General features: G+C 41.2%; 1 protein-coding gene across 2 annotated transcripts in view; it reads left to right on the top strand.

Annotated features, from left to right (window-relative positions):
- Window positions 1–14,420, top strand: part of LOC139750434 (PX domain-containing protein kinase-like protein) — an 87,624-nt gene that overhangs the window by 56,710 nt on the left and 16,494 nt on the right. Inside the window, exon 12 of one of the 2 annotated variants that reach the window (XM_071665247.1) lies at window positions 12,700–12,727. The exons of the other annotated variant lie outside the window; for it this stretch is intronic. Within the exon in view, the coding sequence (XP_071521348.1) occupies window positions 12,700–12,727 (28 nt within the window). The remainder of the gene's footprint in view (window positions 1–12,699; window positions 12,728–14,420) is intronic. 2 annotated transcript variants of the gene reach the window in all.

Here is a 14,420-nt window from a genome sequence, read left to right as displayed (position 1 = left end):
AGAGATGTGTGGAAATAAAAAGAGCGTGGTTGAGAGAGCAGAAGAGGGTGTTTTGAAATGGTTTGGGCACATGGAGAGAATGAGTGAGGAAAGATTGACCAAGAGGATATATGTGTCGGAGGTGGAGGGAACGAGGAGAAGTGGTAGACCAAATTGGAGGTGGAAAGATGGATTGAAAAAGATTTTGTGTGATTGGGGCCTGAACATGCAGGAGGGTGAAAGGAGGGCAAGGAATAGAGTGAATTGGATCGATGTGGTATACCGGGGTTGACATGCTGTCAGTGGATTGAAATCAGGGCATGTGAAGCGTCTGGGGTAAACCATGGAAAGCTGTGTAGGTATGTATATTTGTGTGTGTGGACGTATGTATATGCATGTGTATGGGGGTGGGTTGGGCCATTTCTTTCGTCTGTTTCCTTGCGCTACCTCGCAAATGCGGGAGACAGCGACAAAGCAAGAAAAAAAAAAAAAAGTTTGAATGGAGAAAAACTGGAGGAAGTAAAGTGTTTTAGATATCTGGGAGTGGATCTGGCAGCGGATGGAACCATGGAAGCGGAAGTGAATCATAGGTTGGGGGTGGGGGTGAAAATCCTGGGAGCCTTGAAGAATGTTTGGAAGTCGAGAACATTATCTCGGAAAGCAAAAATGGGTATGTTTGAAGAAATAGTGTTTCCAACAATGTTGTATGATTGCGAGGCGTGGGCTGTGGATAGAGTTGTGCGCAGGAGGGTGGATGTGCTGGAAATGAGATGTTTGAGGACAGTATGTGGTGTGAGGTGGTTTGATCGAGTAAGTAATGTAAGGGTAAGAGAGATGTGTGGAAATAAAAAGAGCGTGGTTGAGAGAGCAGAAGAGGGTGTTTTGAAATGGTTTGGGCACATGGAGAGAATGAGTGAGGAAAGATTGACCAAGAGGATATATGTGTCAAGAGGTGGAGGGAACGAGGAGAAGTGTGAGACCAAATTGGAGGTGGAAAGATGGAGTGAAAAAGATTTTGAGTGATCGGGGCCTGAACATGCAGGAGGGTGAAAGGCGGGCAAGGAATAGAGTGTATTGGATCGATGTAGTATACCGGGGTCGACGTGCTGTCAATGGATTGAATCAGGGCATGTGAAGCGTCTGGGGTAAACCATGGAAAGTTCTGTGGGGCCTGGATGTGGAAAGGGATGTGTGGTTTCGGGCATTGTTACATGACAGCTAGAGACTGAGTGTGAATGAATGGGGCCTTTGTTGTCTTTTCCTAGTGCTACCTCGCACACATGAGGGGGGAGGGGGGAGGGGGAAGGTATTCCATGTGTGGCGAGGTGGCGATTGGAATAAATAAAGGCAGACAGTGTGAATTATGTACATGTGTATATGTGTGTATGTCTGTTTGTGTGTATATATATGTGTGCATTGAGATGTATAGGTGTGTATAATTGCATGTGTGGACATGTATGTATATACATGTGTATGGGGGTGGGTTGGGCCATTTCTTTCGTCTTTTTCCTTGCGCTACCTCGCAAACACAGGAGACAGCGACAAAGCAAAATAAATAAATATAAATAAATAGGTGTTTGCTTTGAAGAATGTATGTGAGAAATACTTAGAAAAGCAAATGGATTTGTATGTAGCATTTATGGATCTGGAGAAGGCATATGATAGAGTTGATAGAGATGCTCTGTGGAAGGTATTAAGAATATATGGTGTGGGAGGCAAGTTGTTAGAAGCAGTGAAAAGTTTTTATCGAGGATGTAAGGCATGTGTACGTGTAGGAAGAGAGGAAAGTGATTGGTTCTCAGTGAATGTAGGTTTGCGGCAGGGGTGTGTGATGTCTCCATGGTTGTTTAATTTGTTTATGGATGGGGTTGTTAGGGAGGTAAATGCAAGAGTTTTGGAAAGAGGGGCAAGTATGAAGTCTGTTGGGGATGAGAGAGCTTGGGAAGTGAGTCAGTTGTTGTTCGCTGATGATACAGCGCTGGTGGCGGATTCATGTGAGAAACTGCAGAAGCTGGTGACGGAGTTTGGTAAAGTGTGTGGAAGAAGAAAGTTAAGAGTAAATGTCAATAAGAGCAAGGTTATTAGGTACAGTAGGGTTGAGGGTCAAGTCAATTGGGAGGTGAGTTTGAATGGTGAGAGGCTGGAGGAAGTGAAGTGTTTTAGATATCTGGGAGTGGATCTGTCAGCGGATGGAACCATGGAAGCGGAAGTGGATCATAGGGTGGGGGGAGGGGGCGAAAATTTTGGGAGCCTTGAAAAATGTGTGGAAGTCGAGAACATTATCCCGGAAAGCAAAAATGGGTATGTTTGAAGGAATAGTAGTTCCAACAATGTTGTATGGTTGCGAGGCGTGGGCTGTGGATAGAGTTGTGCGCAGGAGGATGGATGTGCTGGAAATGAGATGTTTGAGGACAATGTGTGGTGTGAGGTGGTTTGATCGAGTAAGTAACGTAAGGGTAAGAGAGATGTGTGGAAATAAAAAGAGCGTGGTTGAGAGAGCAGAAGAGGGTGTTTTGAAATGGTTTGGGCACATGGAGAGAATGAGTGAGGAAAGATTGACCAAGAGGATATATGTGTCGGAGGTGGAGGGAACGAGGAGAAGAGTGAGACCAAATTGGAGGTGGAAAGATGGAGTGAAAAAGATTTTGAGTGATCGGGGCCTGAACATGCAGGAGGGTGAAAGGCGGGCAAGGAATAGAGTGTATTGGATCGATGTAGTATACCGGGGTCGACGTTGCTAGTCAATGGATTGAATCAGGGCATGTGAAGCGTCTGGGGTAAACCATGGAAAGTTCTGTGGGGCCTGGATGTGGAAAGGGATGTGTGGTTTCGGGCATTGTTACATGACAGCTAGAGACTGAGTGTGAATGAATGGGGCCTTTGTTGTCTTTTCCTAGTGCTACCTCGCACACATGAGGGGGGAGGGGGGAGGGGGAAGGTATTCCATGTGTGGCGAGGTGGCGATTGGAATAAATAAAGGCAGACAGTGTGAATTATGTACATGTGTATATGTGTGTATGTCTGTTTGTGTGTATATATATGTGTGCATTGAGATGTATAGGTGTGTATAATTGCATGTGTGGACATGTATGTATATACATGTGTATGGGGGTGGGTTGGGCCATTTCTTTCGTCTTTTTCCTTGCGCTACCTCGCAAACACAGGAGACAGCGACAAAGCAAAATAAATAAATATAAATAAATAGGTGTTTGCTTTGAAGAATGTATGTGAGAAATACTTAGAAAAGCAAATGGATTTGTATGTAGCATTTATGGATCTGGAGAAGGCATATGATAGAGTTGATAGAGATGCTCTGTGGAAGGTATTAAGAATATATGGTGTGGGAGGCAAGTTGTTAGAAGCAGTGAAAAGTTTTTATCGAGGATGTAAGGCATGTGTACGTGTAGGAAGAGAGGAAAGTGATTGGTTCTCAGTGAATGTAGGTTTGCGGCAGGGTGTGTGATGTCTCCATGGTTGTTTAATTTGTTTATGGATGGGGTTGTTAGGGAGGTGAATGCAAGAGTTTTGGAAAGAGGGGCAAGTATGAAGTCTGTTGGGGATGAGAGAGCTTGGGAAGTGAGTCAGTTGTTGTTCGCTGATGATACAGCGCTGGTGGCTGATTCATGTGAGAACTGCAGAAGCTGGTGACTGAGTTTGGTAAAGTGTGTGGAAGAAGAAAGTTAAGAGTAAATGTGAATAAGAGCAAGGTTATTAGGTACAGTAGGGTTGAGGGTCAAGTCAATTGAGAGGTAAGTTTGAATGGAGAAAAACTGGAGGAAGTAAAGTGTTTTAGATATCTGGGAGTGGATCTGGCAGCGGATGGAACCATGGAAGCGGAAGTGGATCATAGGGTGGGGGAGGGGGCGAAAATTCTGGAGCCTTGAAGAATGTGTGGAAGTCGAGAACATTATCTCTGAAAGCAATAATGGGTATGTTTGAAGGAATAGTAGTTCCAACAATTAAAAATGTGGCTTGGGGAAAATGGAAATGTGTGGGTTTAATTTTTTGTGTGGACGTATGTATATCATGTGTTTGGGGGTGGGTTGGGGCCCTTTCTTTCGTCTTTTTCCTTTCGCTACCCCGCAAACGGGGGACAGCGACAAAGCAAAAAAAAAAAAAAAAAAAAAAATAGATATTATTTTTTTATTTATTATACTTTTGTTGCTATCTCCTGCATTAGCAAGGTTTGTGCAAAGGGAAAAAGATGAAAGAATGGCCCAACCCCCCCCACATTTCACATGTATATACCCTACACGTCCCCACAGCACATAAACATACCTTTTACATTTAAACATATACATATACATACATACACATAAGTATGGAAGGTATTGCTGTGGAAAATTTATTAAAAAAAAGGGGGGTGACTGTATTGTTGACTGGTTGGTTGGGGTTTTTTAATGTTGTATGATTCATGGTGAGGTGCCTGAGGTTGGCGGAATGCTTGCATAGTGCCATTGTACAAAGGCAAAGGGGATAAGAGCGAGTGCTCAAATTACAGAGGTATAAGTTTGTTGAGTATTTCTGGTAAATTATATGGGAGGGTATTGATTGAGAGGGTGAAGGCATGTACAGAGCATCAGATTGGGGAAGAGCAGTGTGGTTTCAGAAGTGGTAGAGGATGTGTGGATCAGGTGTTTGCTTTGAAGAATGTATGTGAGAAATACTTAGAAAAGCAAATGGATTTGTATGTAGCATTTATGGATCTGGAGAAGGCATATGATAGAGTTGATAGAGATGCTCTGTGGAAGGTATTAAGAATATATGGTGCGGGAGGCAAGTTGTTAGAAGCAGTGAAAAGTTTTTATCGAGGATGTAAGGCATGTGTACGTGTAGGAAGAGAGGAAAGTGATTGGTTCTCAGTGAATGTAGGTTTGCGGCAGGGGTGTGTGATGTCTCCATGGTTGTTTAATTTGTTTGTGGATGGGGTTGTTAGGGAGGTGAATGCAAGAGTTTTGGAAAGAGGGGCAAGTATGAAGTCTGTTGGGGATGAGGGAGCTTGGGAAGTGAGTCAGTTGTAGTTCGCTGATGATACAGCGCTAGTGGCTGATTCATGTGAGAAACTGCAGAAGCTGGTGACTGAGTTTGGAAAAGTGTGTGGAAGAAGAAAGTTAAGAGTAAATGTGAATAAGAGCAAGGTTATTAGGTACAGTAGGGTTGAGGGTCAAGTCAATTGGGAGGTAAGTTTGAATGGAGAAAAACCGGAGGAAGTAAAGTGTTTTAGATATCTGGGAGTGGATCTGGCAGCTGATGGAACCATGGAAGCGGAAGTGGATCATAGGGTGGGGGAGGGGGCGAAAATTCTGGGAGCCTTGAAGAATGTGTGGAAGTCGAGAACATTATCTCTGAAAGCAATAATGGGTATGTTTGAAGGAATAGTGGTTCCAACAATGTTGTATGGTTGCGAGGCATGGGCTATGGATAGAGTTGTGCGCAGGAGGATGGATGTGCTGGAAATGAGATGTTTGAGGACAATGTGTGGTGTGAGGTGGTTTGATCGAGTAAGTAACGTAAGGGTAAGAGAGATGTGTGGAAATAAAAAGAGCGTGGTTGAGAGAGCAGAAGAGGGTGTTTTTAAATGGTTTGGGCACATGGAGAGAATGAGTGAGGAAAGATTGACCAAGAGGATATATGTGTCGGAGGTGGAGGGAACGAGGAGAAGTGGTAGACCAAATTGGAGGTGGAAAGATGGAGTGAAAAAGATTTTGTGTGATCGGGGCCTGAACATGCAGGAGGGTGAAAGGAGGGCAAGGAATAAAGTGAATTGGATCGATGTGGTTTACCGGGGTTGACATGCTGTCAGTGGATTGAAATCAGGGCATGTGAAGCGTCTGGGGTAAACCATGGAAAGCTGTGTAGGTATGTATATTTGTGTGTGTGGACGTATGTATATGCATGTGTATGGGGGTGGGTTGGGCCATTTCTTTCGTCTGTTTCCTTGCGCTACCTCGCAAATGCGGGAGACAGCGACAAAGCAAGAAAAAAAAAAAAAGTTTGAATGGAGAAAAACTGGAGGAAGTAAAGTGTTTTAGATATCTGGGAGTGGATCTGGCAGCGGATGGAACCATGGAAGCGGAAGTGAATCATAGGTTGGGGGTGGGGGTGAAAATCCTGGGAGCCTTGAAGAATGTTTGGAAGTCGAGAACATTATCTCGGAAAGCAAAAATGGGTATGTTTGAAGAAATAGTGTTTCCAACAATGTTGTATGATTGCGAGGCGTGGGCTGTGGATAGAGTTGTGCGCAGGAGGGTGGATGTGCTGGAAATGAGATGTTTGAGGACAGTATGTGGTGTGAGGTGGTTTGATCGAGTAAGTAATGTAAGGGTAAGAGAGATGTGTGGAAATAAAAAGAGCGTGGTTGAGAGAGCAGAAGAGGGTGTTTTGAAATGGTTTGGGCACATGGAGAGAATGAGTGAGGAAAGATTGACCAAGAGGATATATGTGTCAAGAGGTGGAGGGAACGAGGAGAAGTGTGAGACCAAATTGGAGGTGGAAAGATGGAGTGAAAAAGATTTTGAGTGATCGGGGCCTGAACATGCAGGAGGGTGAAAGGCGGGCAAGGAATAGAGTGTATTGGATCGATGTAGTATACCGGGGTTGACGTGCTGTCAATGGATTGAATCAGGGCATGTGAAGCGTCTGGGGTAAACCATGGAAAGTTCTGTGGGGCCTGGATGTGGAAAGGGATGTGTGGTTTCGGGCATTGTTACATGACAGCTAGAGACTGAGTGTGAATGAATGGGGCCTTTGTTGTCTTTTCCTAGTGCTACCTCGCACACATGAGGGGGGAGGGGGGAGGGGGAAGGTATTCCATGTGTGGCGAGGTGGCGATTGGAATAAATAAAGGCAGACAGTGTGAATTATGTACATGTGTATATGTGTGTATGTCTGTTTGTGTGTATATATATGTGTGCATTGAGATGTATAGGTGTGTATAATTGCGTGTGTGGACATGTATGTATGTACATGTGTATGGGGGGGGTTGGGCCATTTCTTTCGTCTGTTTCCTTGCGCTACCTCGCAAACACGGGAGACAGCGACAAAGCAAAAAAAAAAAAAAAAAAAAAAATAGATATTATTTTTTTATTTATTATACTCTGTTGCTATCTCCTGCATTAGCAAGGTAGTGCAAGGAAACAGATGAAAGAATGGCCCAACCCACCCACATACACATGTATATACATACACGTCCACACATGCACATAAACATACCTATACATTTAAACATATACATATACATACATACACATATGTATGGATGGTATTGCTGTGGAATTTATTAAAAAGGGAGGTGACTGTATTGTTGACTGGTTGGTAAGGTTATTTAATGTATGTATGATTCATGGTGAGGTGCCTGAGGATTGTCGGAATGCTTGCATAGTGCCATTGTACAAAGGCGAAGGGGATAAGAGTGAGTGCTCAAATTACAGAGGTATAAGTTTGTTGAGTATTCCTGGTAAATTATATGGGAGGGTATTGATTGAGAGGGTGAAGGCATGTACAGAGCATCAGATTGGGGAAGAGCATTGTGGTTTCAGAAGTGGTAGAGGATGTGTGGATCAGGTGTTTGCTTTGAAGAATGTATGTGAGAAATACTTAGAAAAGCAAATGGATTTGTATGTAGCATTTATGGCTCTGGAGAAGGCATATGATAGAGTTGATAGAGATGCTCTGTAGAAGGTACTCTCATATATCCTCTTTGTTAATCTTTCCTCACTCATTCTCTCCATGTGACCAAACCATTTCAAAACACTCTCTTCTGCTCTCACAACCACACTTTTTATTTCCACATATCCCCCTTACCCTTTCATTACTTAGTCGATCAAACCACCTCACACTACATATTGTCATCAAGCATCTCATTTCCAACACATCAGCCCTCCTCCGCACAACTCAATCTATAGCCCACGCCTCACAACCATATAACATTGTTGGAACCACTATTTCATCCAACATACCCGTGTTTGCTTTCTGAGATAATGTTCTCGCCTTCCACACATTTTTCAACGCTTCCAGAACTTTCGCCCCCTCCCCCACCCTGTGACTCACTTCTGCTTCCATGGTTCCATCCACTGCCAAATCCACTCCCAGATATCTAAAACACTTCACTTCCTCCAGTTTTTCTCCATTCAAACTTACCTCCCAATGGACTTGTCCCTCAACCCAACTGTGCCTAATAACATTACTCTTATTCACATTTACTGTCAGCTTTCTTCTTTCACACACTTTACCAAACTCAGTCACCAGCCTCTGCAGTTTCTCACTCGAATCAGCCACCAGCGCTGTATCATCAGCGAACTACAACTGACTCACTTCCTAAGCTCTCTCATCCACAACAGGCTGCATACTTGCCCCTCTTTCCAAAACTCTTGCATTCACCTCCCTAACAACCCCATCCATAAAACAAATTACACGACCATGGAGACATCCCACACCCCTGCCGCAAACTGACATTCACTGAGAACCAATCACTTTCCTATCATCCTGCTCATACATATGCCTTACATCCTTGATAAAAACTTTTCACTGCTTTTAACAACTTGCCTCACACCCCATGTATTCTGAATACCTTCCACAGAGCATCTCTATCATATGCCTTCTCCAGATCCATAAATGCTACATACAAATCCATTTGCTTTTCTAAGTATTTCTCACATACATTCTTCAAAGCAAACACCTGATCCACACATCCTCTACCACTTCTGAAACCACACTGCTCTTCCCCAGTCTGATGCTCTGTACATGCCTTGACCCTCTCAATCAATACCATCCCATATAATTTCTCAGGAATACTCAGCAAACTTATACCTCTGTAATTTGAGCACTCACTTTTATCCCCTTTGCCTTTGTACAGTGGCACTATGCATGCATTCCGCCTATCCTAAGGCACCTCACCATGAGTCATACATACATTTAATATCCTTACCAACCAGTCAAAAACACAGTCACCCCCTTATTTGATAGATTCTACTGCAATACCTTCCAAACCCGCTGCCTTGCCAGCTTTCATCTTTCGCAAAGCTTCTACTACCTCTTCTCTGTTTACCAAATCATTCTCCCTAACCCTCTCACTTCGCACACCACCTCGACCAAAGCACCCTATATCTGCCACTCTATCATCTAACACATTCAACAAACCTTCAAAATACTCACTCCATCTCCTTCTCACATCACCACTACTTGTTATTAGCCCCCTTCACCAGTGTTCCCATTTGTTCTCTTGTCTTACACAGTTTATTTACCTCCTTCCAAAAAATCTTTTTATTCTCCTATTCACCACTTGCACCTTTCTCTTGACCTCTGCCTCCTTCTTTTATACATCTCCCAGTCATTTGCACTATTTCCCTGCAGAAATCTTCCAAATGCCTCTCTCCTCTTTCACTACTTCTTTCCCACCTCTCACTACCATTTCTGATCTGCCCACCACCCATGCTTCTCATGCCACAAGCATCACTGCTTCCTTAAATACATCCCATTCCTCCTCCCACTCCTCTTACGTCCCTTGCTCTCACCTTTTTCCATTCTGCACTCAGTCTCTCCTGGTACTTCCTCACATAAGTCTCCTTCCCAAGCTCACTTACTCTCACTACTCTCTTCACCCTAACATTCTCTCTTCTTTTCTGAAAACCCATACAAATCTTCACTTTCACTTCCACAAGATAATGATCAGACATCCCTTCAATTGCACCTCTCAGCACATTAACATCCAAAAGTCTCTCTTTTGCGCGCCTATCAATTAACACGTAATCCAATAATGCTCTCTGGCCATCTCTCCTACTTACATAAGTATACTTATGTATATCTCTTTTTAAACCAAGTATTCCCAATCACCAGTCCTTTTTCAGCACACAAATCTACAAGCTCTTCATCATTTCCATGTACACCAATTATTCCCTTAACTGCCACATTACTCACCTTTGCATTCAAATCGCCCATCACTGTAACCCGGTCTCGTGCATCAAAACTACTAACACACTCACACCCTCCTTCCCTCTAGTTTCTTCAATGATGTGCAACTCTTCAGCTATTTGATTTTGTGCCTCAAAGCATTGCTTTTTTCATATCCACATGCAGAACTTTATGTTGAGGATTTCAATGTATAGCACAAGGACTGGGTAGGCTTTTCCCCAGACAATCTTTATGGAGCCAAGGCCCTTTTGTGTTCCCTACTTAATTTTCTGAACATGTAATTAAATACCCAACATGAGTTCCTGAATGGTATGACTACTCTTTCAACACTCAACCTCTATATTTCTGCTCCTGTAGGTCGTCTGAACACAATTCTATCTATAACATCCTACAGGTCTCACCCTCCATTTGTGCCTCCCTTGGAATGCCTGGTTTGGTACTTTGAGAGAGAGTTGATTGGTCATCCCTGCATGGCTTCTTTACAGACTTTAATGGACCGTATAATAGAGGTTTTCTTGGGTGGAATTCAGTCCTACACCCCTTCTTTAATCAGATCTTTCATCCACTTATGGTTTGATTGCTTTTCACTGATGCCTGTCACATCAGAGAAAAAGCTTCTTAAACCATGAAACTCTTCCCTTCCTGGAATCTCACTCATTTCATTTCTGCTCAGCATCACTGCAAAGCTTTTCTTTGTAAAGCGCAGTACACCATCATAAAAAGAAATTGCACTGATTTGATTTCTTGTACTGAAAAGTGTCTCCGGTCCTTAACCAGAAGTATATCAGATAACATATATAATTCATTCTTTCCTCCTCTCTTTACACATAACTAATTTACAGTTAGCTCTCCAACTGATAAAGCTACTCTTTTTGATGCCTTAATTTCCTCTAAATCAACTTTGGATGATATTTCAACTAATCCTTCTCTTCTATGACCTTTCACTGAATCTGTGCTGTCTCTATTTTCCGTGTGGGAGTCTTTTGAGTACTTTCTCAGCTCTTAGTGGGCAAGGGATATTGGCCCAGTTCCTAACCTTCTCAGACCATAAGGGAGTATGCATCTGAAATGTCTCTGATTCTTGCTTATTTATTATTAGTCTTTCTAAAACTCCTGACTTTACCGTCTTGAAAGCATGTCATGATGTAGCACATTTTAAAGAAAGGAGACCATTCTAACCCTTTCAGCTATTGCTAAATTACTCTCACTTCTGCTGCCTCCAAAGTCTAAAACTCCCCTTAACTCTCACATTCTGAAACACTTAAAATCCCATTGCCACATTTTTGATTAACAAACACAGCTTTAGCAGGCTATAGGTCTGCAACAAACACAGCTTTAGCAGGCTATAGGTCTGCTGGTGAATCTTCTCTCTTTGTAAATTGCTACTGGGTTCTTCTCTTTCAGGGATATTGGTGATATTTTTGTCTCGCTCTTGACATTTCCAAAGCATTTAACTGGTTCTGGCACAGGTTTTTAATTTCTAAACTTCCTTCCTTTGAGTTATCTGCTTTTCTTTGTTCTCTAATGTATAACTTTCTCTCTGACTGATCCATTGTATTAGCTATTAATGGAGTGACTGTCTCTCTTGATTCTATCAACAATGATGTCCCTCTGGGGCTTTCCCTGTTTCATATTCTCTCTTCTCTCATTATTAATCCCTCTTTATACTCATTTTCCTTTTCATATTGAACATATCTCTTCCAGTATGGGACTCTGTAACATCTGGGAATGAAGAAGCATTATCATGGTTGAATTTAATAGTTTTTAGGCAATTTATCTCTGTATCTCTTTTTATGTTGTCACATGTTTCCTCCGTTTAATTTAGAAAATCACAAATCAAATCAGTAATAGCATAAAAATGTTTGACATAACCATATCCTCCTTTTTATCCTGGAAGCTCATAATCACCATCATAAAATTTGCTTCCTGGAAGCTGGTAGTGTTGTATAAGTACTTGAATGATTTTTATTGTGATCAGCTATTTCATATATATAGGGGTTTTATTTGTCCTAGTATGAAGCACTGCTCACACATCTTGGGTTGTTGTTTGAACACCTTTCTTAATTAGTGAGATGTGAAGCCTTCTGTTTCATTTATTCTCCAGGTATCACCTTTATTCATCTATCCCTTTCTGTCCTCTATTATGTTCCTGCATACTTCATGTTCTTTAGATGTTATTTTGGCCACAGCTTCCATAAGCTGCGATTATTATTTGTCTGTTATAGGAAGACAGTTGTACACTCATGTTGGCCTGTCTCTTAACCATGTATATGTACCATGCCTTCCCTCTTATGTATATATACACATACTTTTACACACCCTACCTTGAGCTAGATACCTATTTATTAATCATCCATGAGGGTAGTTTGAACACCTGGGTTGGATGCGAGCTGAATGCATGCCTAGGATTCGAATGCAGAGGCCCAGCGCGTGATTCTTGATCAGTAACGCTAACCAATACACCAATGCTTGTGCCCCAGCTACTTAGACTTGGACCTGTTTCATGCATCAGAAACACTGCTACATTTTTTTACCTTTTTAACAGAATATTGAAAGTGACAGAAAAAGATGTAGTGAAAATATGCTAGAAATTCATGTATTGTCCTTTGTGTACTCTGGGCTAAAGATGGTGTCAGAACAATTTTTTAATTATGTTTTTGTTGATAAGTATCATATTGATAGAATATGTTATCTTTTGTATATAATTTATTTGAATTCATAAAGTTATTGAAAAGATTAATTTTGTCACATGATTAACAATTGATCTTACTTTTGTCACATGATTAACAATTGATCTTATTTTCTTCATAGCAACACAGCAGGACATGAGCTGCAGACGGTCAGTATGATCCAGTTACTTGAACTGTGCATGAGTTAACTTTAGTTTAAATGTTGCTTTAATTTAGAAGGGTTTCAATATATATATTGCATAATAGCTTTGATGTGCTTTTTTTAGGCTTTTAGATGTAGAAATTCACTTTTTGCTTTTCTATGCAGATTCTTAGCAGATGCTGTAAGTTGTTTATGAACAATCTCCATGTCTGTCTGTCTCTCTTTCTAATCATGGGTATTCATATCTGCCTAGTTACTTTCTAGAATAAACCATGAATTACAAATGAATACCACACTGAAGAGAACTGAAGGATTCATGGAAGCATAGTGAATGCACATAAAATTAAAAGTGAGTGCCTTATGTGAGTGAAGTGCGAATAATTGAAAAATATAGTTAAGGCTGATAACTGAAGAGCATATTTATTAGACTGGCTGAACAACTGATGTACACTGTGCTCTTAACTACTTTGTTATAGTAGAAAACATTCGTGCAGCAATACTACTGGATATTATTAAATGTAGAAAATTAAGTTAATGTGACCCAAAAGAATAAGATTGGTAGAAAAGTAATCAAGTAATTCAAGTTTCAAAAACTAAGATGGCTGCCAGTTGATGTTTGCAGACTGGTTGCTTGATATGAATTATCGCAGAAGGCAGAATCAACTGTTGATACTGAAGTAAACTGAAAGCAGTAAGTTAGTTTGAAAAATAAAGTTAGTAATCAAATGATTTTAACAGTGTCTGAAGGAATGATACTACAGTAATTTGAGAATTTGCAGACGCATGAGGAAGAACCAAATTGTCATTTCAAGTTTAAGGGTTGCCTCTAAGTATGGAAATAATGGTGGACTACAAGCTTGAAGAGATCTAATTAGAAAAAAAGAGAATTGACATTGGAAATGATAAGGTATAAGCAGTATCTTAGGTGTTTGATATTAAAACAGAGAAATATTATTGAGGCTATAATTGACACAGCTTTACAATCTACTGATCTCTATCTAATCTCTGATGCACCTTCCCCCTAGAAACTCCCTCTCAGGGGTGGCCACAGCAAAAGAGCCTCTTTAGCTGGTGAACTCCAGTGCTGCTTCTTATCCTTTGGTGCCTCACCTTTAACAGGCCACTGGCAGAGGGCAACTCTAGTGAAGGGTTTTTATTGGCTTTGCTTAATGTTCCAACCAACTACTTCTGCCTAATGTGTCAACCTAATGCTTCTGCCTAAAATTCCAATCTACTACTTTTCCAGCCATAATCATGATAATGCTAGTATTATGATACTACCAAAATCCATTGCAAATGACCTCAAAGAATTATTCACAACAACTGAAGTTATATTGGAGGAATTGGAGAAGCTAAATTCAGTGAGTATGTGGACAGGTGACATTAACTTGTATTTTATTGAATGACAGGAAATGAGAAAAAATTATAGGTGTAGGTAAAGATACAAGGAAAGGATTAATGGATCAGCAGATGATAGAAAACAGTTCCCAGATCTAAAGAGTCTGTGGAAATCAATTCCTTTAAGTTTTTAGCTCAAAATGAAACAAGAAATTAATTGATGAGCTATATAACCAACTTGATGAAAATTTAGTCACAGATATTGACATATCAAAAGCTAATATAATCAGCTGAGATAAAAATTCATCTCCAGGACCAGATAGAACCCCTGCCATCTTCCTCAAGAAAGCAAAAAGAAGCAT

This window comes from Panulirus ornatus, chromosome 1 (genome assembly GCF_036320965.1).
Source record: "Panulirus ornatus isolate Po-2019 chromosome 1, ASM3632096v1, whole genome shotgun sequence".
Taxonomy (NCBI): domain Eukaryota; kingdom Metazoa; phylum Arthropoda; class Malacostraca; order Decapoda; family Palinuridae; genus Panulirus; species Panulirus ornatus.
Note: the sequence above shows the minus strand (reverse complement) of the source record. Positions and strands in the feature narration are given on the sequence as shown.